The sequence below is a fragment of the Canis lupus genome, chromosome 24, assembly GCF_011100685.1.
Source record: "Canis lupus familiaris isolate Mischka breed German Shepherd chromosome 24, alternate assembly UU_Cfam_GSD_1.0, whole genome shotgun sequence".
Lineage (NCBI taxonomy): Eukaryota > Metazoa > Chordata > Mammalia > Carnivora > Canidae > Canis > Canis lupus.
In genome coordinates, this window is record NC_049245.1 from 24,439,401 (window position 1) to 24,462,078 (window position 22,678).

General features: G+C 40.9%; 1 protein-coding gene across 2 annotated transcripts in view; it reads left to right on the forward strand.

Annotated features, from left to right (window-relative positions):
* The first annotated feature begins 2,664 nt into the window (after positions 1 to 2,664).
* ACSS2 (acyl-CoA synthetase short chain family member 2) overlaps positions 2,665 to 22,678 on the forward strand; it is a 44,686-nt gene continuing 24,672 nt past the window's right edge. For both annotated transcript variants that reach the window (XM_038572092.1, XM_038572093.1), the window contains exons 1-2: positions 2,665 to 2,842; positions 8,121 to 8,316. In XM_038572092.1, the coding sequence (XP_038428020.1) occupies positions 2,665 to 2,842; positions 8,121 to 8,316 (374 nt within the window). The remainder of the gene's footprint in view (positions 2,843 to 8,120; positions 8,317 to 22,678) is intronic.

The window sequence follows — 22,678 nt, forward strand, 5'->3', positions numbered from 1 at the left end:
CTGCATCTTCCTCCGCCTATGCCTCTGCCCCTCTCTCTGTGTCTCTCATGAATAAATAAATAAAATCCTTTAAAAAAAGGTATTAGGCAAGAGATTTAATCTCCTGGAGTATCAGTTTCCTCATCTGTAAAATGGAGAAAATAATAGTATTTATCTCAGATAGTTGCAAAGATTAAATAACATGTTAGACAGTGCTTAGTATAAGATGTGGCATCTACTCAATAAATGCCATAATTATGATTATTGTTATTATTATTTCCTTAATCTCATGAGTTCTCATCTCGTCCAACCCAGTCCATTCTCTTCCCACCCTGAGGAATTCCAGCTACATTATACTTTACATGACTACTCCATCTCTAAGGATGGCGGGGCTCCCTCTCTTGTGAGGCCTCTTGCCCGAATTTCTATTGCTGCATAGTCCACAGGCAGAGGGAAGGGGCTGGCCAAGCTCCTGGGCACACATCCTCTCCTTCCCCATCCCCAGGATCTAGGCTCACAGGTAATAACTGCGGAACTGTGAAATTCTACAATAGGCCCAGCAGTTGCAGTGCCATCTGTAGACAGCAGGAGGCAGCAGTGTATTGAGAACAGCTTTAGGATTTAGGAGAAGGGTTTGGGGAGGGAAGAGAGGAGAGGGCTGACCAGAGCTCAGGGCTGAGGAAGGAAGGAAGGAGAATGACTGTCTATATAGTAGGACTGTGTGTCCATTGCCTGTGCCTTTCTCCCTACAGAGAGGTTCTCCTCAGAAGGTCTGTAGGGCTTGTTATGCTTCAGTAAACTCTGACCTCACCCTGTAGCGCCTCTCTCCACTAAGTGAGGTCAGTGCTCCCTCAGTGGTGTCCATTTCCTCAGCGTAGTGAGAAGCCCCTTGGTGGGATTTGAGTCTTCTAGTGGGGTCTATGTCTCTTTAGTTAAGTCTATATCTTCTGTATCTCCTAAGAGGAAGTCCATGTCCCCTCAGTAGAATCAGAGATTTTCAATGCCATTTAGGCCCTATTAGCAGGGTACACAGCCCTTCAGTGAGATCTGACATCCCTCAGCAAGATCTGTGTTCCCTTAAAGGAGTCCCTTCAGTAAAGTGTGTCCCCCTTCAGTGCAGTTAATGCCTTCTTGATGAAATATCTGTCTCCTCAGTGGGGTCCATGTCTACTCTATGAGTAGGAGCCCTGAGACTTTCCTTTCAGAATTGGATAGGTTCTAGATAGTAGGTCTGACCATGGGGAGTTTTTTTTCTCAGTTTAGGTTGTGTTAGACTTGTGGTCAGCTGGGCAAAGAACAAGGGAGTAGGTGGGAAGAAAGCCTGGGCCAGATGGGATAACAAGCCCTGTGTAGGCTTCAGGAGGTGAGGTCTGCCTTCTTTGACCCTCAGAATTACTCTTGGAGTTAGATATCTAAGGAGCTTTCCTGTTTTGATAGCTTATTTTGTCAACTGATGGGTGAGGTGGGCCCTTCTTGGTGGTGAGTGTAAGTGGAAGATGGAGGGTGCTGCCTGGCCTCACTTTTCTGGAGTAGAAAGGATGGAGGGAAGCCAGAAGTAATTGAACCCAGTTGTGCCAGGTGGGAGAGGTTTCTTGAAGTAAAGAGATTGGGAAGGAAAGAAGGGTGTGAGCAATTTTTTCTGTTTTGCATAGACTTTAATATTTTACAAGTATTACCTTCAGCCTGATAAGGGGAGTCAGGAAACCTAGGTTTGGCCCTAACCTGGTTGTTGTTTGCTCTGTTGCAAAAGTTTTTTCCTTTCCCTGAGTTTACCATTTGTGCAATGAGGAGGTGGGTTCATTAGCAACGACCTGAAGGGCCTCCTAGTCTTCACTTGTCTTGTAATTTACCTCTGGATGGAAATTTGCGGAGGCAGGGAGAATGAAGAAGTAAAAAAAAATCTGGGCTGGGGTGGGAGAAAATCTGAGCTGGTCCCAAGGTTAGCAGAGAGGGCATCCTGTCCCCAGGCCGTGCCCTCAGCAATGTGGGAGGAGTTTTTCCTGGGGACAGAGGGGAAGGGTTTACTCAGAATTGGGGAATAGTTCTCAGAGGGGAAGGCTGTCACCCACAAAGGACCCTACTCCACCCGGCTTTCCAACTCGGTGGGGTGACAGGCTTGTGCAATCAGATCACGGGGCGGCTCCATTATGGGCCTGATCCAACTCCTCTCCGTTGCCCAGTTCTTTCCGGCTCGAGCCCCGCCCTAACCCAACTTCTCATCTGTCACTCCAAGACCCCACCCGACCACGGTCACTCCATGATCCACCCTCCTCTCCTGTCACATCCAGCCTCGCCACTCCCCGTCACTCCATGACGAGAGGACCCACCTCCTCTACTGTCACGCCTGGCCCTTCCCCTCCTCTGTCACTCCAAAATTCCACCTCTCTTGTCACTCCCGGCTCCGCCCCTTCTGCTCACTCTACGGCTCCACCCCTTCCGCAGTCAGCCCCGCCCCTAGCCCTCAAGCAATATTCGACTTCTCCCTATTTGCTAGCCCTGGTCCCGCCCATATCGGGCGTGGCCCCGCCCCTCCAAGCCGTCCACTGCCGGGTCTGCCTCCGCCCCGCCCCCGCCCGCCTGCTCTCTCCTTCTCGCATAAGGCCCCGCCCCTCGGCCAGCCTGTTTTCCTCGCCCAGGCGCTAGGAGCGACGGTGAAGGCTCTTACAGCTCTTGGAGCTTGACGCTATGGGGCTTCCGGAGGAGCGGAGCCGGAGCGGCAGCGGGAGCGGGGAGCGGGAGGAGGCTGGAACCCGGAACCGGGTGCGGAGTTGGTCTCCGCCGCCCGAGGTCAGTCGTTCCGCGCACGTCCCGTCGCTGCAGCGCTACCGCGAGCTGCACCGGCGCTCGGTGGAGCAGCCGCGAGGTGAGGCGGGGCCCGGACGGCCCTGGGCAGGGTCAGTGAGGGGAGAAGTGGGGTTTCCAGACGAGTGAGGAAATGGGCGCTGTGCGTGGGGAACGAGGGTTTCGTGTGGAGATAGGGGTTCCTTAAAAAAAAAAAAAAAAAAGAGATAGGGGTTCCTTGGCGGAGTTGGGATTTCCCAACTCCGTGAAGAGATGAGGTTCTTGGAGGAGATAGAAAAGGAGTTCCGGGAGGACTCGGGGCTTCTGTGGGGAGGAGGAAGGTTCTGTGAGGAGCTGAGGGTTCTCTAGGAGTTGAGTTCCTTGGCAACTTGGAAATTTCGTGAGGAGATGGGGCTTCCTTGAGGAGAGCGAAAGTTCCACGAGAAAAGGAGAGTTCCAAACACGAGAGGATGGGTTCTCAGAGGTGAAGGGGCGCCTTGAGGGAAGAAGAGCCACACAACTTTCTTTGCTCACTTGCACGCCAATTCAACTGTTGCCTCCTCACACCTTTTACCGTGTGACTTAGTCTCAACTGTTGAGGGTCAGTAGCCGGTCTGGTTCCCATCCTGGGGTCCCCTAAATTAGTAACGGAGTCCCAGATCTGCTTTTCATGTTTCATAAATCCCAGTGAAAATTACGCAACGTAAGACTGAACAAGTCACTAAAATGCCACGTTTAAAAAAAAGAAGTTAGGCTGGGATTTTCATAACTCAGAAATTTTGAGATAGGCCTCTGTCTTTAAGAATGTGTGAGGAAAATTCTTTGCTCTTGCCCTCAGTCCGGGTAAGGGGTCAAGGAGTTGGGAGGCAGCACTGTGTTTGATAGTGGGATGAGCGTGGGCAATGAATCAAACCCAGAAAAATCTAGATTTAGATCCTGTGTCTACCGCTCATTCACTGTGTGGTCTTAAGCAGTTTTAAACCTGTGATTCCTTTTCTTGTCTGCAAGATGCAGATAATACTTGCCTCTAGGTTTGTTTGAGGTCTAAAGCAGGTGATGAGTGTTACGTTATTGAGTGCCTGATGCACAGTAGGCATTCAATAAATGGTGGTTAGTGTGATAACAATAAGAACAACGTGGACAAAACAATTACTGAGTAATGCAAGACAGGATTGAATCAAGCGTGGAGTGGTTGACTGTTACAGGCAGTGTCCAAGTTTGAATCCTCAGACCTGTTTTCACTTCTCTTCCTTCTCTATATTTTTTCCCCATCATGAGTTCATTTGTTTTATGTCTATTTCTATAATAATAACTTCTATATATTTACCCCTGTGCCCAGGATCCCACTTATGCGTTGATCCCAAATTTCATAGGTCTGTAGACCATTTTATTCACACACCTTGATGTTAGACCATATTTAACATGACTGTGACTGGGATTTACCAATTTTCTCTCCCAAATCTGCTTTCATCTTAATTTTCTAATCCCTGTCAATGGCAGTATCCCAAACTAAATCTCTTTCATCATCTTCTCCTCTAAAAAGATCTATCAACCATAGATAGATTCTTTTCTATCTACATATCTCATTTAAGATTATTTACTGCATACTCAGCACACATCCTGTTTGATTTGATGTAGAGACTGATATCCCCATTATATAAAGAAGAAAACAAGCATTGGGAGGTTAACTTGCACAAGGTCACAAAGCTACATAGCAGTGGATCTGGGATTTGAACTAAGGTAGTCTGGACTACAGAATCTATACTCCTGATAGCTATACTCTTCATTTTCCCTGACCCCACAGTCTGAACAGACAGAATTTCACAAAATTCTGTTAAATACTCTTTCAAAATGTCTCTGATTACCTTTTCTTCCTTTCCCGCAGAACCTTTTAATTCAAGGAAGCAGCCTCCTAATTGGTTCTCCTGTCCCCTGGGCTCATCCACCTTCAATCTCTCTTTAGAGTTATCTAAAATAAAAACTATTATATTGATATTCTGGAAATACTACTTTCATATGTCACTTCAAAAACTTTCAAGTTCCATGGTTCCTCCAATTTCAGATTAAAATTCTACCTTTCTTTCAAGGTCTGGATAATTAGCTTTACCTCACTTCTCTATTCTTACCTCTTGCTATTCCCTACCACACCTTTTATTCTAGACAAGTCATTCTCATTGATATACTGGATACACAAAGGTTTTTTTCCTATCTCCTTGCCTTTGCCTATTTCTTTCTGCTCCTCTCTACCTAGTCAAATTCCACCAATTCTACACAACTCCCTGATCATTCAGTCCATGCTCATCTTTTAATCTTCTGAACTTCTTCTGTAGTTAGAATATGTGTCAGCAAAACCTCCAGATTTCAACACCTCCACCAAAACAAAACAAAACCCCCCAAAACAAAACTAAATGCTCATAATACTCAGTTTTCTTCATTCTTATTGATACACATAAATGTGGTTCATAAATAGTTTTACCTAATCTATGCCTACTATTATCACTTAAAAATGTTTTTGAGTATATACATGTACTTGATGTAGTTGTAACAACCAACCTGATTGTGTATACTGGTTTCTAGCTATGTGGTCCTTGGGAGAGTTTCCTATGTTTCCTGAGCTTTGGTTTTCTTTGGTTTTCTCATAAGAGTAGGATAATTAATGTGTACTTCATAGGGCCATATAAAGATTCATTGAGGCCTTTTGCTTCATTGCATCTGAGAGAGCAAGATGGGTCACCAGCAGCCCTCCTGGAGCCATCTTAGGAGGTTTGGCCAGGGTTCTTCTTGCCACCTATGCTCAAACCAGCGTGGTCTAATTGGGAAATACAGCCTTAATATGGGCTGCCAGTGTTTCTGTTTATATGTGAGGGATACAGACTTAATTAAATTGGATTAGGCAAACTTTGAATGGGTCATCCAAGATACCTACCTTACTGACAGATATCCAAGATACCTACCTTCATGCTAACTCATAGTACATGAAATAAAAATTCTTCAATTATGAGTGTTTTAATATTAAAAAAAAAGATTTAATGAGGGGCGTTGGACTGGCTCGCTCAGTAGAGCATGCAACTCTTGATCTCAGGGTTTTGAGTGTGAGACACCTTGGATGTAGAGATTATTTAAAAATAAAATCTCTTTGAAAAAAAGATTCAATGAGATTAGCTCCATGACTGGTACAGGAATGGTATTCACTAAAATGCCACCTCCCATTTTCTCTCTCTTTAGTGGCCATTTAGTATTCAGTGATACTACTAGTAGTATTACTAGTTTTTATCAGTTTTTTTTTTAATTGTTGGGCTCCTGGGTTGTTTCCAATTTCAATGTTATAGTGTTACTATAAACATCTCTTTAGCAATCACTTTATTTTTCCTTTGACATTTTTTTGTAGTGTGTTCCCCAAAATTAAGTTAGCAGATGAAAGGATATAAAAAGTTTTATGGCTCTCATTAGTCATTGCTCTGGTATCCAGTAAGATTATGACAATTTCTTACAATGCCATTATCATATAAGAGTATCTCTTTTACAGAGCCACTCTTTTTTTTAAGATCTTATTTATTTATTTATTAGAGACAGAGAGAGAGAGAGAAAGAGAGAGAAAGAGAGGCAGAGGGAGAAGTAGGCTCCATGCAGGGAGCCTGACGTGGGACTCGGTCCTGGGTCTCCAGGATCACCCTTCACCCTGGGCCAAAGGTGGCGCTAAACCGCTAAGCCACCGGGGCTGCCCCACCACTCTTTTTTTTTAAATCTTTGCTAGTTTTATAGGTATATAATGGCACCTTAGGATTGATTTAATTTGGATTCCCTAAATTGTTTGCAAGTTGTACACCATGTGATTTAGGTTTCAACTATATCCTGTCTTGCATGTTCTAAAGTATTTCATGTGTTAGTCTTATCTTAACAAGTAGATTGTATAAACTGAATCACGTAACCTTGAGCAAGTCACTTTACTTGCCTCTATGAATTTGGTTTGTTATTGGTGAAATGAAGGGGTGATAGTCTCTAAAGTTCCTTTCATTCTTATGATTCTAAGTGTGTCTCTCCTTCCCTTCTAGCTCCTGATTTTGTACTGACAATATCCTAAGTACTCTGCAATTACATGTTTTACCTGTTGAATACATTGTCTCCAGAACAGCCAGGGGAATATTTTAAGATTATTAATCTGATCATGGCCCTCTCCTTGAAATCCTACAATGGCTTTCCATTCCTCTTAGGATAAATATCAAATTCCTTATCATGCCCAGAAGGATTGCATGATCTGCCCAGTTTGTGCATCAATTCCTGCTATTCTTTCTCTTACTTTTAGTACTTCAGCCTCAAGGAGTTTCTTTTAACACATACCCATGGTTCCTTTCTATCTGATGGGACTCTGTTCCTGGTGAGGAAATGAAGAAAAATTTTTATTTGTCTTTTAGATTTTAGCAAAATTATCATTCTCAGGGCAGTTCACATCTTGACTTTGTAACTGTTTAACTTAGGGCAAATTATTTAATTTCTCTTGACTTTTAAATCAATGAAATGAGGATGAAAATGAAGCCTACCTTTTCTGGTTGTGGTCAAGACTAAATGAGATAATACATATAAAAAGCTTAAAGCAACATTTGGCACATAGCAAGTAACACTTGGGCAAGAGGTAGTAGGAGAAAGAGATATTCATTAAATAATTGCCGGGAGTGAATGAACAAATTAAGAGAAAGATATTACATATGTTGGAAGACTCTGTGGGTAAAGAATTTCTTCCTTTCACTTACTAATTTGTTAAAAAAATTTACTGATTGACTACAATATACTAAGCTACTATCACAGTAGCTAGTGATACTAGCTACTTGCTAGTATAGCTAGTGATATACTAGCAATATACTAAGTGCTATCACAATGATAGCACTGGGTGGCTATGATTTGAATAGATGATGAAAAATGGGGGGCACCTCAGTGGCTCAGTTAAGTGGCTGTCTTTAGCTTGGGTCATGATCCCAGGGTCCTGGGATTGAGCCCCACATTGGGCCTCTTGCTTAGCAGGGAACCTGCTTCTCCCTCTCCTTCTGCCTGCCACTTCAACTGCTTGTGCTCTCGCTCTGTCAAATAAATAAATAAAATATTTTTTAAAAGATGATGAAAAATGGAATGGCAGTTTTGAGGAGGGAAGGAAGAAATTTGAGTCAAGATTTAGCTCATGGGAATAGAAGGTAGGTTAGGAAAGTAGTAGGTGATAAGATTAGACGATAGAGGAGAGATCTAGGTGGTAAGTCCTACAGTGGAGGGCAGAGAAGTTGTGACTTATTCCTGTCATAGACTAGTAAGCCATCTGAGGATAAATATGTCTGAGAATCTTAGTGATTTCTGGGCTTTCCTTTCTGTTGCAGAGTTTTGGGGAGACATTGCCAAGGAATTTTACTGGAAGACCTCGTGTCCTGGCCCATTCCTCCAGTACAATTTTGATGTGACTAAAGGAAAAGTCTTCATTGAGTGGATGAAAGGAGCAACTACTAATATCTGCTACAACGTACTAGATCGAATTGTCCACGAGAAAAAACTTGGAGATAAAGTTGCTTTTTACTGGTAAAAACATCTATCTTGAAGTCTGACAGATAAAGTCACCCTTCACATTTATATAGTGTTTCACAGTTCACAAAGTACTTTAAAATCTATTAACTTATTTGATGCTTGCAACAACCTGGAAGAGTAAGTAAGGTATTGTTAATTTCAGATGAGGAAAAATACCTCAAGTGAGTTAAGTGACTTCCGTAAAATCACACAACTAGTATGTGACTGAACCAACATTCAGAACCAAGTGTCCTGATTTCTAGTCTAGTATTCTTGGCTTGTAGTTGGAGAGAAAAGAGGGGAGAGGGTAAATGGAAGCAAACAGGACTGAGTAGCATTCTTTCTCATTTTGCTTTGGGAGGAAATGGATATTGAGTTTTTCCCTACCAGGACCACTGTCGTCATCATTGTCTGTGAGTGAGCTATGTAGTACCTCTTAGTTCACAGTTCTTTCTGGAGTTTCCCAGGTGTAATTTGAAACCAGCTCCCATAAACAGAGGGCAGAGAGAGACTGAAGAAAGAGGCAGGCCACTCCAGGTTGGTAGGTGGCAGTTTTAATAAGCAAAGAAAACTTATATACAAGGCTTGTTTTGGGGCAGCAGTAAGATGAATGGATTGCTGCACTTGCCCTCCAAATCTTAAAAGTCTGTAAAGAGGTCCTAAGTGGGCTCAGTACTGTGCAGGTGTTTTCAACACCACATCACCATATTGCAAAGCTTTGTCCTTGAAATAGCCTCTGGGAACAGGAAAAGCAAGTAGAACGCACCTTCCAAGGACATGGAAGGGAGTAAGAAGCCTCCTACAGGTCCAACTCATGGGTCTGTCAGGTAAATCAGTGGTCATATCTTTTCAACGACATTCCCCTATAGTGTTAGACACTGTGCTCAAATGCTTAACAAATACCTTATTTGATTCTTAACAACAACCAAGAATGCACTGTTTTCCTCATTTTACATATGTGAAAATAAATTCTAAGTGTTAAGTGACTTATCCAAAGTCATATAGCTAATAAGAAGTAGGGCTGAGATTCAAACCCAGGTAGTAGAGTTAAAGAATTTACACTCATAACTGTGACACTATGCTATCCTTCTAATTCTTTACATTAGCTTTCAGCAGCTTTGTAATATAGGTGAAGAAGTGAAGCACAGAGGGTTACAATAGTGAATAAAGAGGGTAAGTAAGTAGTAGAGCCAGGGTTCAAACCCAAATCTAATCTGTTTGACTCCTTGCTGGTAACTCTACATCATGGTGCCTCCCCAGGGGGAACTTTTTTTTTTTTTTAAGATTTTACTTAGAGAGAAAAAGCACTAGAGAGAGAGAGTGAGCAAGCATGAGTATGGGGCAGAGGGACAAGAAAAAGGCTCCCTGCTCAGCAGGGAGCCCAATGTGGAACTTGATCCCAGGACCCACGGGCTTAACCGACTGAGCCACCCAGGCACCCCTGAACTTTTTTTTTTTTTTTTTAAGATTTACTTATTTATTAGGGAGTGAGCCATGAGCATGGTGGGGGAGGGGCAGAGAGAGAGAGGGAGAAACTTAAGCAGTCTCTATGCTGAGCACAAAGTCTGATGCAGGGCTTGATCTCACAACCTTGAGATCGTGCCCTGAGCTGAAACCAAGAGTCAGACATTTAACTGACTGTGCCACTCAGATGCCCCAACTTTTTTTTTTTTTAATTTTTATTTATTTATGATAGTCACAGAGAGAGAGAGAGAGGCAGAGACACAGTCAGAGGGAGAAGCAGGCTCCATGCACCGGGAGCCCGATGTGGGATTCGATCCCGGGTCTCCAGGATCGCGCCCTGGGCCAAAGGCAGGCACCAAACCGCTGCGCCACCCAGGGATCCCCCCAACTTTTTTTTTTAAAGAATTTATTTATTTATTCATGAGAGAGAGAGAGAGAGGCAGAGACACAGGTAGAGGGAGAAGCAGGCTCCATGCAGGGAGCCCGATATGGGACTCGATCCCTGTTCTCCAGGATAAGGCCCTGGGCTGAAGGCGGCGCCAAACTGCTGAGCCACCCAGGCTGCCCAACTTTTTTTTTTTTTAAATGGGCTCTACACTAGCAGAATCTAATGTAGGGCTTGAATGCACCACCCTGGAACCGATACCTGGTATCAAGAGTCAGTCGCTTAACCTACCCAGCCACCCAGGTGCCCCCTTACAGTGAGAACTTTTTAAGACCTCCTCCTTCCAGCAACATAACTTCTAGGTGGTATTACTATACTGAACCCAAATAGGACCTTAAAGTTCCAGTAATCGGGGTGTTGTTTCTGCCACCACCCATGAGCACTTTGAGAACTGATCTGTTTCTTTTTTCTTTCTTTAAAGATTATTTATTTATTTATTTATTCATGAGAGACACAGAAAGGCAGAGACATAAGCAGAGGGAGAAGCAGGCTCCCCATGGGGAACCTGATGCAGGACTTGATCCCAGGACTCCAGGATCACACCTGAGCCAAAGGCAGATGCTCAGCCACTGAGCCACCTAGGAGTCCCTCTTTTTTTTCTTTTTTAAAGATTATTTATTTATTTATTCATAAGAGACACAGAAAGAGAGGCAGAGACATAGGCGGAGAGAGAACCAGGCTCCCTGGTTCTGGAGTTCTGGGAGTCTGATGCGGGACTCGATCCCAGGACCCCGGGACCACAACTCGAGCCAAAGGCTGACGCTCAACAACTGAGCCACACAGGTGCCTCTGATCTGTTTCTTTTTAAGTGAGCCAGTAGGAACAGCTTGGATGTTTGGTTTTTTTTAAGATTTTATTTATTCATTCATGAGACACACACACACACACACACACACACACACACACACACACACACACACACACACAGGCAGAGGGAGAAGCAGGCTCCATGCAGGGAGCCTAACATGGAACTTGATCCTGGGACCCCAGGATCAGGCCCCGGGCTGAAGGTGGTGCTAAACTCCTGGGCCACCTGGGCTGCCCAGCTTGGATGTTTTACTGGTACCAATCAAAATTTGTCCAATTTGTATGATAGATTGTTATGAGCCCTAATGTGAGCCCATTTGCTTGCTGTATAACACAGGCAAGGCATTTAACTCTCTGAGAGTCCATTTCCTCTTCCATTATGGGGATGATAATTCCATCCTTGTCTTTTTTCATTAGATTGTTATGAGAATCAGATGATGTTATAAAAGCATTTATATACTTATTGGAATACACTACAAATGTGAGTGGTCTATTCATATTGCCATTGCTCAATTTGGGGTTACTTTGCCACTGAAACTTAGCCTTTTATGTTTGTTGAAACTTTCTTTAGCTCTTTTCCTGGGACTTTATGGCTTGAGCTCCAGCTAACACTTGGGTTCACTTCCTAAGTTCCTTAGGGATCAGAAAAATCTTTAAAGATCTATAAAGGAGATACTTGTGTCTGACATTGTTTCCTAGTTTGAAGTAATTCAGGTACGTGATGAAAGGCTGAGGAAACATAGGCTAGAGTTGTTCAAGCACTGGAGATAGCTGCAGAATCCTGAAGCCTTTCCTTCTAATTTCTCTGCTATCCAGACCTGAACAAATCTACAAATCTAAATTTGTAAAATGAGGGTAGTAGACTAGATCAGTGTTTTCTAAAGAGTGCTCCAGAAACCATTCCTTACTATAGATATTAGCAGGGGCTTCATTCATGAAACAAGTCCAAGAAACACTACATAATACATTGCCCTTGTGGGATTCCCAGTGTATATTAACAGTAAAGCCTCCTAAGAATTCCTACAGTGAAGGCACCTGATTAATTTTTTTATACATGAGATTACTCAAATTTATTTGAGCTCCAAACACTTTTTTGCAGTGTGCTATTAACATTACAAGAAGCAGAATTCCATGGAATACCAATTAAGGAAGCACTGGATTATATAATTTCTAAATTTTTTTTCTAGTGCAAAATTCTGTAACTCTACAAGACATCTTCACCCCATTTTTACATTGGCCACTCAACCAACAAGAACTTTTTAAATTATTGGATGGTCAGTCATATATTAGGTATTATGGAAATAGAGGTAAGGGAATGGGAGACAAGTACTACTTAGGCCATTATTATTCAATTATTTTATGTTGATAATAAAGTAAAACCAAGCTACAAAAAAGTCACATTTGTTATAAAAAAGTGAAAATAGGCCAGATTTATGGTTCTTTCCCTTTTTTCTCTATATTTTAAAATAATATGCTTATATTGCATACTTTAAAAAGTATGACTTCCTAGTATGATTGATGAGAATTTGGTTCTTATGTATTTCTCCAACTTCTTTCTCTCATCTACCTAGCTCTGTTTTTAAGTTAATTTAAAATAAATGTTTACAGAAGAGTAATATATTATGATTGCATTTCTTTTTATGCATAGGTTTTTGTTTTCTCTGAAGTTAAAAATTGCCAACCATTTTATTTGCCTTTATGTTGTACTCAATATTTTTCAAACTCTCTATCATATCATTTATTCTATGAAGTCTTCTTTTTCCTCTACAGTCTTTTGTTTTGGAGTCTACCTTCTTCCTGTTCTAATTTTTATTAATGCTTTTTTTTTTTTAAGACTTATTTATTTGAGAGAGAGAGTGTATTCCTGTGTGTGAGCAGCAGAGGGAGGGGCAGAGGGAGAGAGAGAGTCCTGAAGTAGGCTAAGTGTGGAGCCCAACATGGGGCTTGATCCCAGGACGCTGAGATCATGACTTGATCTGAAATCAGAAGTTGGCTGCTTAACTGACTGAGCCACACAGGCACCCTGTTAATGCTTTTTAAAGTGACATCTTTTCCGTGATTTGCTCCAATTGATATACTTCTTATGGTGCTGCAGTATTACATTCCTTTCAACCTAAACTATGTCATTTATATAGTTCTAGTGGCATTAGCAAACCACATTTATAGCTCATTGCTTGTTTTGTGGCATGTTCTGAAATAATGCACAGATAAAATAGTGCTCTTAGAACCAAAATAGAACCATTATTAAAGAAGAATTTGGCCTTTTACTTTTGGCTTGACATTGACATTGTAGGTGTTCATGGAATAATAGTATTTTTAGAACTTGAAGTGACCATTTAGACTCCATCTAGGCCAGTTCTCTTTACAGATGGATAGATTAAAGTGAGGCTAAATGATTTACTTAAGGGTTGTATACCTCCTTGGAGACAGAGCTGAGACTAATCTCCAGATATCCTCACTCCTAGTCAGCTGTTCTTTTCACCATATGATCCTGCTTCATTATTCTAGTTATCCAACAATAGGCTGTGACAGTTGAAAAGAGAAATTTGTCATATTAGTCAAATTAATTTGAATTAACATTAGGTTAATTTGCTTACAAATATAAGATAAAATGTGTTACCATGTTTCAATGGCCCAGATCTTGGTCTCATAGAATTTACATTCTGTTTGGAAGACCAAATAGGCCTATATAAATCAGCTGGAAAGCAATTATGGGCCAAATTGCAAAGAGCCACTTACACAAATAGTTTACAGAAGGGATAAAGCATGTAGGGAGGCATTATGATAAAAATTAGAAGAATAAGTTTTGGTGTCAACCTAATCTGAGTCCTGTTTCTGACACTAAATAGCTTATGATTTTGTACTCAACTATGACATGTGGATAAAAGTTTCCATCTCATGGAGTTATTGATTGAATAGTGTAACAAACTGATGTTTTCCAATTCCTGGCACATTGAAAGCACTAAAAAAATATTAGCCATCATTACTATTATGTTGGGACAGTAAGAAGACCAAATTTTTCTGGAGTAAAGAGTACATATAGGGAATAATTCATTCAATAAATACTTACTATGAACTCACTACATATCAGGAACTATTCTGAACAATATCTATGTCTTCATGGAGGTTATATTTCAGCTTGAGGAGACAGACAATAAACAAGCCAATAAATATATGACAGGTAGTAATAAGTGCTATAGAAAACTACAGAGTGGCATTAAGGAAAAGGGAATGACAACAAAGAGTAGGGATTGATAAGGGAAGAACTGTCTAATAAAGTGACATTTGAGCAGACATTTAGGAAGGAAATGGAGTATATCATGCAGATAGTTGGGTTGGGAAGGAGAAATATTCCAAGTAATGGAAGAGCAAGTGTAAAAGCCCTGAGGTACGAGTGTGCTGCTGCTTGGTTGAAGACTAGCTGGGAAATTAGTGTAGCTGAAGCAGTGTGAACTAGAGAAAGAGTATTGGGAATGGGGTCGACCGGTCACTAGATCATGTAGGACCTTGATAGTCAATATAGACTTTTGGGTTTTATTTATAGTGAAATAGGGAACCCCTGGACAATCCTGAGCACAAAAGTGATGACCATTTGATGTATATTTAGAATCTTTCTGTCATTTGTGTTGAGAATAGACAGAAGGCAAGAGTAGAAGCAGGGAGGACAATTAGGAGGCTATTGTAGAAATTAAATGAGAAATGTTGGTGATTTATACCATAGTAGTATTTTGAAGTAGTTAGAAGTAGTCAAAATCTGGATCTATTTTGAGTGAAGAGCCCATGGAATTTGCTAGCTTGGATTGGGTCTGGAGAATGAGACAAAGAGGAATCAAGATTGTCTTCAACAGTGGATGAGGTCCAGGAATGGAAGATTTTGACTATTTTTTTGAGACCTATGGAAGGATTAAGTGCAGGGGAATGATGTGGTCATAACTGGGTTTAAGAAGATTAATGTGGATACATATGGAAATGGAAATGTGAAGCCAGATTGCTGGGAGTTTGTTATTCAGAAGAAGTGCCTGAATTGGGATGCTGGTAGTGGGAATGGAACAGAAAAATGAAATTTTAAAGTGGTTTGGAGGAAAGAAAACCAACATAGGTAACTGCATGTATAGATAGATGGTGGAGAGACAGAAAGTTGAGAGAGAAGAGTCAACAGTCCCTTTAGTCTATATAACGCTTTACCTTTTTCAAAGGTACATGCTCATCTGATCCAAAGGCTAAATTTGCCCTCCAAACAAAACTGGTTTCAACCTCTCTTGTACTTTCTTCCTCCTAGTGTGGCCATAGAGGTGTTAGTAGGGGCTAACAGTATACATTAGTATACATGTGTGAGAAAGTGATCAGTGACAAAGTTACTGGAATAGACATTCAGGGAGAGATAAGTGAAGGATGAAGGATCAGTGAAGGATGTTAGGGGTAGTGCAAGGAGTAGGGACTGGGTAGTTAAAGAGACACTACAGTCCATTCCTTCCACCGTTTGTTTTTGGTTACACCTGGCTATCCTCATCTCTGTGCCATCTCACCCTTTATCCTCAGCTGAATCATTGTCATCTCTCTATAGGCTCTGGCTGTAATTAATCCATCCTTAGAAACCAGAGAGGCAGATGACTTTAGGGTGACCTTTGGACAGAAACTCTGCTTTCAGAATCCCGTTTGCTCCCATGTATGAATTCCAGAGTGTGATATTTAGAATTCTCCAGATACCTGTGAGGTATGTGTATATATATTTGAGAAGAGGGAAAGGTGAGACAAGCCTATGTTCTGATAGGGCAAAGATTGTCAAGGTGATATGGAAAGCCAGACCTACATTGTACTGTCCTAGCATTCATAGCCAAGGACTCTACTAATTACCTAGGTCCATGTCCTGGAGTTCCTTTTAGTGATATGGGAAGGGAAGGGAAGGACTTTTTTGTCCTCCATCCGTGTCTTCACTGGTTTCACAATACTATATTTACTGATTAAAATATACATGGTATGGAAAAACACTCATTTGAAAAAGAAGATGGCCTCAGACCATCTCTTCCCTTCTCTGGGCCTTCCCTTTTTGTGACTGGTGGAGGATTAACTAGATACTCTGCAAGGTCCTTCTGGCTCTAATAGTTGAGGAGTCTATGATTATCTCTGAAGAGGAAGTGGTTTTTAGAAGTTCTAATTCAACCTATAGGGACTTTATGATGACTCAGTAGGTGGGCTGGGCTTCTCTTGAAATGGTGAAATAAAGGCGGGATTTTAGAAGGTTTAAAGGGCTAAGGTAGAGAGTCTGCTCCCTTGTCTGGGGCAGTACTAGTGCTGGTAGCCTAAGCTTTATGCTAATAGAGGCATATGGGGAAATAACTGTTGATAGGAACAGTCTTTCTCCATTTGAATCTGGTGGACTGATTGTGGAGGAGAGCTGGAGGATTTCACATTTAATGTGGCTCTCTAATCTGTTTCTCTCCCCTGTTCCTGAGTTTCATGACCCTTGATACCTTAAAGAATTCTTCCCTAAGGTGGTGAAAATGAGACAAGTAGGCTGTATTGTCCAAGTCATTAGTCACTTTTTAGAAGTAGGGATATGAATTATAAATGTATAATAAATCACATGTTACAAATTAATATATTATTTTCGTATATGCTAACATGTGTAATAATAAGTATATAATAAATGGAGACTGTCTTGAAGCCTGATTGAGTGTACTGAGCTCCTGTCAACTTCATGAGTTTGTGTCTAGGTCTTCTTATACCGGTGTGTTTAGTAAATGATGAGAATGGCTTTAGATAATGCCCTTTTCTGAACTTTCTTTTTCCCAGCTGTAAATCCATAGGGGATGAATAAATTACTTCTAGCACTGACCTTTAGAATTGCTGTCACAAATATAAGGGAACTGCAGTGACAGGGTAGCTGGGAAAGGTTGGAGGTAGGGGAGGAACCCAGTGGTGGCTTCCTGTCCCATGAAGGTAGCAGGTAGTCTGGTGGGAGCCTGGGTTCTTGCTTTAGGGCAGTCTCACATTTACAACTATAAGTACAAAAGGCATGCAGCTGAGGATAGCCTTCCTTCTTGGATTTGGTATGAGAGAAATTGTGCACTGATAATGATCCTCAGTGTCTGATACCTTGAACCTCTGTATGAGAGTTTTGAGACTCTCAGTTCTAATCCTTTGAGGTCATTTAGTTCACTTCCTAAACAAAGCAGGAATTGTAGCTCTAATATCTCCATCCCCAGCAGTACCCATATGTGATCATTCTGATTGTGGAACACTACCAAGACCATGGAGTTCACTCACTATCTGTCCCATTGTTGGGCAGCTCTGCTACAAAGTTCTTATGTATATTCTTTCCCTATAACTTTCTCTCCACTCTATCTTCTTCTTTTGGCTTTAGTTCTATTTTCTGGAGCTACATAGAATAATCCTATTTTTTTCCATAAAACATCTCAGATATTTGAGGCTGGTTATTATATCCCTTTACTAGGCTGAGTGTGGAATTATAGAAATTTAAATCTACAAGATTCCTTGAAGATCATCTAATTCAGTAATTTTCAGTATTTTTAAGGCATTAGATTCTTTTCGTTCAAATAAAAATTATATGTATAGTGATTAACAAAAGTAGGCTCTGGACTCTGCTTGGATTTCAATCCCTACTCTAATACTTACTATTTGGGCAAGTTGCCTCCCTCTTTATTTTTTAAAGATTTTATTTATTTATTTGAGAGAGAGAGAGAGAGAGAGCATGAGCATGGGGAGGGGTAGAGGAAGAGGGAAGCAGCTCTTCACTGAGCAGGGAGCCCAACACGGATCTCTGTCCCAGGACCCTGGGATCATGACCTGAGCCCAAAGCAGCCACCCAACTGACTGAACCACACAAGCACCCTGCCTCACCTCTTTAAACCTGTTTTCCTATCTGTAAAATGGGAATAATATGGTTCCTATGACATAGATTGTTATGAAGAATAATTGGAATAATCTATGTAAAGGGTTTAGTGCTTGGCAAACGGTGTTAGCTATTTTTATCATTATTACCAAGAGCCCTATACCTAAAATAGGCAAGAGTAGAGCTGACCTGGTTCAAACATGAATGAGAGGACCAGAACCACATTCTTTTGGCTCCTTCACCTTGTCACTGAGATCCTTGTAAGGTATATATGTAGAACATCTAGGGATTTGTAAAGCTGTGTTTGAAAAACCCTGATCTGGTCTAGTGTCCTTATTTTGTGGATGAGGTAATACTGAGTCCACATTCCCAGATTCCATATATTATATGGTTTCCTGGACAATTCCTTTATCATCATGTCAGTCTCCTCTGGACATACTCTAGTTGGTCAATATCTAGCTATGGTCTGCCTTGGACAGGGAACTGTTACTATTCTTTGTTTTAACTTTACATATCTAAGATTATATTAGTCCCATTGACAGCCATATTCTACTAACCAACTTACAATCTCCTATAATACCTAAGACTTTTCTATTTATTATAATAATAATAAACTATATTTCCTTTATACTGTATTTGTTCCCTTGTTTTTTTGAACCTGGGTATGGTTTACAACAATACTTAACAGATGAGGAAGTTGAGGCTTAGAGGGTGGAAGTGACTTAGATAGTCATGTAGCAGTTGTAACTTGTTCTGGACAGAACACTTACATTCTCTGTTGTAGACACTATGCTTATGTACACAGCCTTTGTGTTTTTGCCACAAGTGACAAATCAGGATTCAATTTGCCACTTGTCTAGCCAGTTTATTTTGAGAATTTAGGGATAGCTTTAGAAATGTTGACTACAATTTATAATTTATAAGGGCTAAAGACATTAAAGGGCAAACCTCAAAGAAATAACATCCTTTCCTTAGCTGAGATGTGTTCATTTATCCACTCACCAAACAGTTTTATACTGAATATCTACTAGATGTAATCTGCATACTACCTTGAGAACAGTGTGTTAGGGGCATCAGGCAAAGGCAAACGGACAATAAGGCACTGACAGTTCAGGCAAAATATGAAAATGGAGATGAAGGTTGAGGTCATGAAAAATGGTCAGATTTTGGAATATTTTGAAGGCAGAGCCAATAGGATTTGCTGATGAACTTGATGTGGGATAGGAGAGAGCGGAGTCAAGAATATCTTAAAGGGTTTTTAGGGCAGTTCGGTGGCTCAGTGGGTTAAGCCTCCAAGTCTTGGTTTTGGCTCAGGTTGTGATCTCACATATCATGGGATGGAGCCCCACATCAGGCTCTTGGCTCAGTGGGGAGTCTACTTGAGATTCTCTCCTTCTGACATGCACATGCTCTGTCTCTCTCAAATAAATAAATAAATCTTTAAAAAAATATTTCAAAGATTTTTTGTCTGAACAACAGGAAAAATGGAATTTCATTAGTTGAAGAAGAAAGAAGACTGGGAGAAACATTTGGGGGAGGATCAGGAATTTGTGTTTCATACACAGAGATATAAAATCGCAGTTTGACAAGTGCTAAGGCGCCAATAAAGAATTTCAATTAGAAATATGACCTATCAGAGTTACATTTTGAAAAGATCAATCTCTTGATCAGATATATTTAAAAACAAAAACAAAAAAGCCTAACCTGAGGATCTGCAGTCAGAGGTCCTAACCATTGCTTTGTGATCTTTGGCAAGTTATGACACCATTCTGAGCCTCAGTTTCCTGACCTTTCAAATGGGATAGAAAATCTTGTTCTGCCTATCTCAAAAAATTGCCGTGAGGACTAACTGAGATGAAAGATGAAAAAACATACTGCAAAGACTTATTACTGTGCAATGATACTAATACTCACATATATCACACATGTCCAAGGGCATTGTTAGGCAGAGAGATTCAAGACTGATAGCCAAATATGACTTCTATCCTTTCCAAAATTCCCTTCTTTCCCTCCCATGAACACTTACCCTCTTATCTCAAACTTGGCTCAAAATCCACTATTTCTAGGAAATATGTCATGATTTACCCCACTTATTTCTTTTTGCATTCCTTTGGTGTTTTTCTACACTGCGTTTTCTTGCTTTCTTTGATCATTGTCTCCCAAGATTGGTCTTAGATAATGGGTGGTTTGGATCTTTCTAATTAAGGATTTTAAGCTTATGAAAGTAAGGAATACCTTCTCATTCCCTTCCATTTATGATATGACAAGCAGTAGGCACTGATTGTCAAGGTGGCCACTCTGGCAAACATCATTTCCATTCCTTCATGGCTTGGGATTTAGTAGGTAAAAAGTTTTGAGGTGAGGGAGCGGGCCTTTAATCCAGTGGCCTTTATGGCTTTTCTTACAGAATAAAATTAAAGCATTTTGGGACTCTATATATTATGTTTCTCTATATTATAAATCTTTAAAGTTTTGAAATATGCCTAAATTTATAGAAAAATTACAAGTACAGCTCTTTCTCAGTTACGGGGTCTGTGCTTAGGTAAAGATGGGAGAATAGAGCCAACACAACAGTGGTCAGGAGCTGGGTTTGTCGCAAAACCTGTGTGACTCCATGGAAACCCTTCAGGAAATCCCCTCAACCAAGAGCTGAAGCTGATTTGCAGATAAGAGTTCTGGAACAAACATAAAGTGTGGAGGGTTAACTTGACTCTGGCCAAGATCCATAAGGCTGCTTGAGAGCGGCCCATGCACATTCCTGTTTGAATGTAGCACCTTGCTTGCAGCAACTCACCAGGATCCAGGTAAGATAAAGCTCCTTCAATCCAGAATCATCTTTATTTGACTTTCAAGACCTCAACATTCTATCTTTTCAATGTTACAGTCTATAAAATGTAGCTTAAGGTCTAACTGATTTGATAGCTATTTTTTTTTTAAATATTTATTTTATTTATTTATGATAGTCACAGAGAGAGAGAGGCACAGAGACACAGGCAGAGGGAGAAGCAGGTTCCATGCACCGGGAGCCCAATGTGGGATTCGATCCCGGGTCTCCAGGATCGTGCCCTGGGCCAAAGGCAGGCACCAAACCGCTGCGCCACCCAGGGATCCCTGATTTGATAGCTATTTAATTTTATACCAGGGGCAGCCCCGGTGGCGCAGTGGTTTAGCGCCGCCTGCAGCCTGGGGCGTGATCTGGAGACCCTGGATCGAGTCCCACGTTGGGCTCTCTGCATGGAGCCTGCTTGTGTCTCTGCCTCTCTCTCTCTCTATCCCTGCATCTCTATGAATAAATAAATAAAATCTTAAAAAAATATTTTTATACCAAATGATTCAGATTTTTAGAGATTTCACCAATGTCTCTGAAGGGACCTCCTGAAGAGTTTGCAATTTTTGAAAAAAAAAAAATTCATTTATTCATGAGAGACACAGAGAGGCAGAGACATAGAGGGAGAAGCACGCTCCCTGTAGTAGGTCTGATGCAGGACTTGATCCCAGGATCCCGGGATCATGACCTGAGCCAAAAGCAAATGCTCAACCACTGAGCCACCCAGGCACCCCAAGAGTTTGCAATTTAAAATTTGATGAAATAAGAATTTTTTTGAACTGCAAATATCACCTTATATCACTATCACTCAATTAAGAATAAAGATAATTTAACTGCATGACAATAGTCAGAACATATAGGACAAAATATAGTCCTTTATATCAAATAAATGTAGCTTTATGAGGAAAATATTTAGGATTGGTATTGGCCTGTAGACTGGCCTGTGCTTTTCTGCTTCTATACCTAAGCTAATTAATGTTTTTTCCTTGTCTCTGGATTGCTGTTCCTTATCTGAGCTAGTCTAAATCCTGCTTATTCTTTCATAATCATCTGAGATGCTATCTTCTTTGTGAAGCTTTTCCCAATTCTCATTTTCCAACCCTCTTTCTTGCTCTCAGCCAGAATGAATAATAAAACCTATTTCTAGAAAGTACATTTACTGAAATATTTCCCTCATTTACAGTTGAAGCACCTAAGGCCCAGAGAAATGAAATAATTTATAAAAAGTATAGTGTTGAGAAAAGTAGCAAAGCTTGACTTGAAGCTCAAAATTTCTGAGCTCTTGCCCTGTCCATTCATTTCCCTGTCATTGCAGCATTCCTGCCCAAGGGCTGAGAGAACTTCAGCTGGAGCTGAAGATGGGCCTAGAAGAACAGCATGGCTGAAATTTGATCAGTTAAGGTTGGCCCAGACCCTGGAGGAACCTAGGACAAGGCTGAACAGTATGAATTTTATGCATTAGGCTTTAGGGAGCTTGTGATAATAAAGGATCTGAGAGTACTGCCCTCATACACTTGTTAATACTACCTCATTATAGTTTTGATTGGCATTTCTCTAATGATTAGTGATGTTTCATGTTTTATTCGCCATTTGTCTTCTTTGGGAAAATGTCTATTCAAGTCCTTTGCTCATTTTTTAATTGTGTTGATTGTTTTTTTGTTGTTGATCTTCAGGAGTTACCTATATATTTTGGATATTAATCCCTTATGAGATACATGATTTGCCAATATTTTCTCCCAGTGCTGTGAGTTGCCTTTTTACTATAGGAATAGTATTTTTTTAAAGATTTTATTTATTTATTCATGAGAGACACAGAGAGAGAGACACACACACACACAGGCAGAGGGAGAAGCAGACCCCATGCAAGGAGCTCAACATGGGACTCGATCCTGGGTCTCCAGGATCACACCCTGGGATGAAGGCAGTGCTAAACCGCTGAGCCACCCGGACTGTCTGGAATAGTATTTTTTGATACATGAAA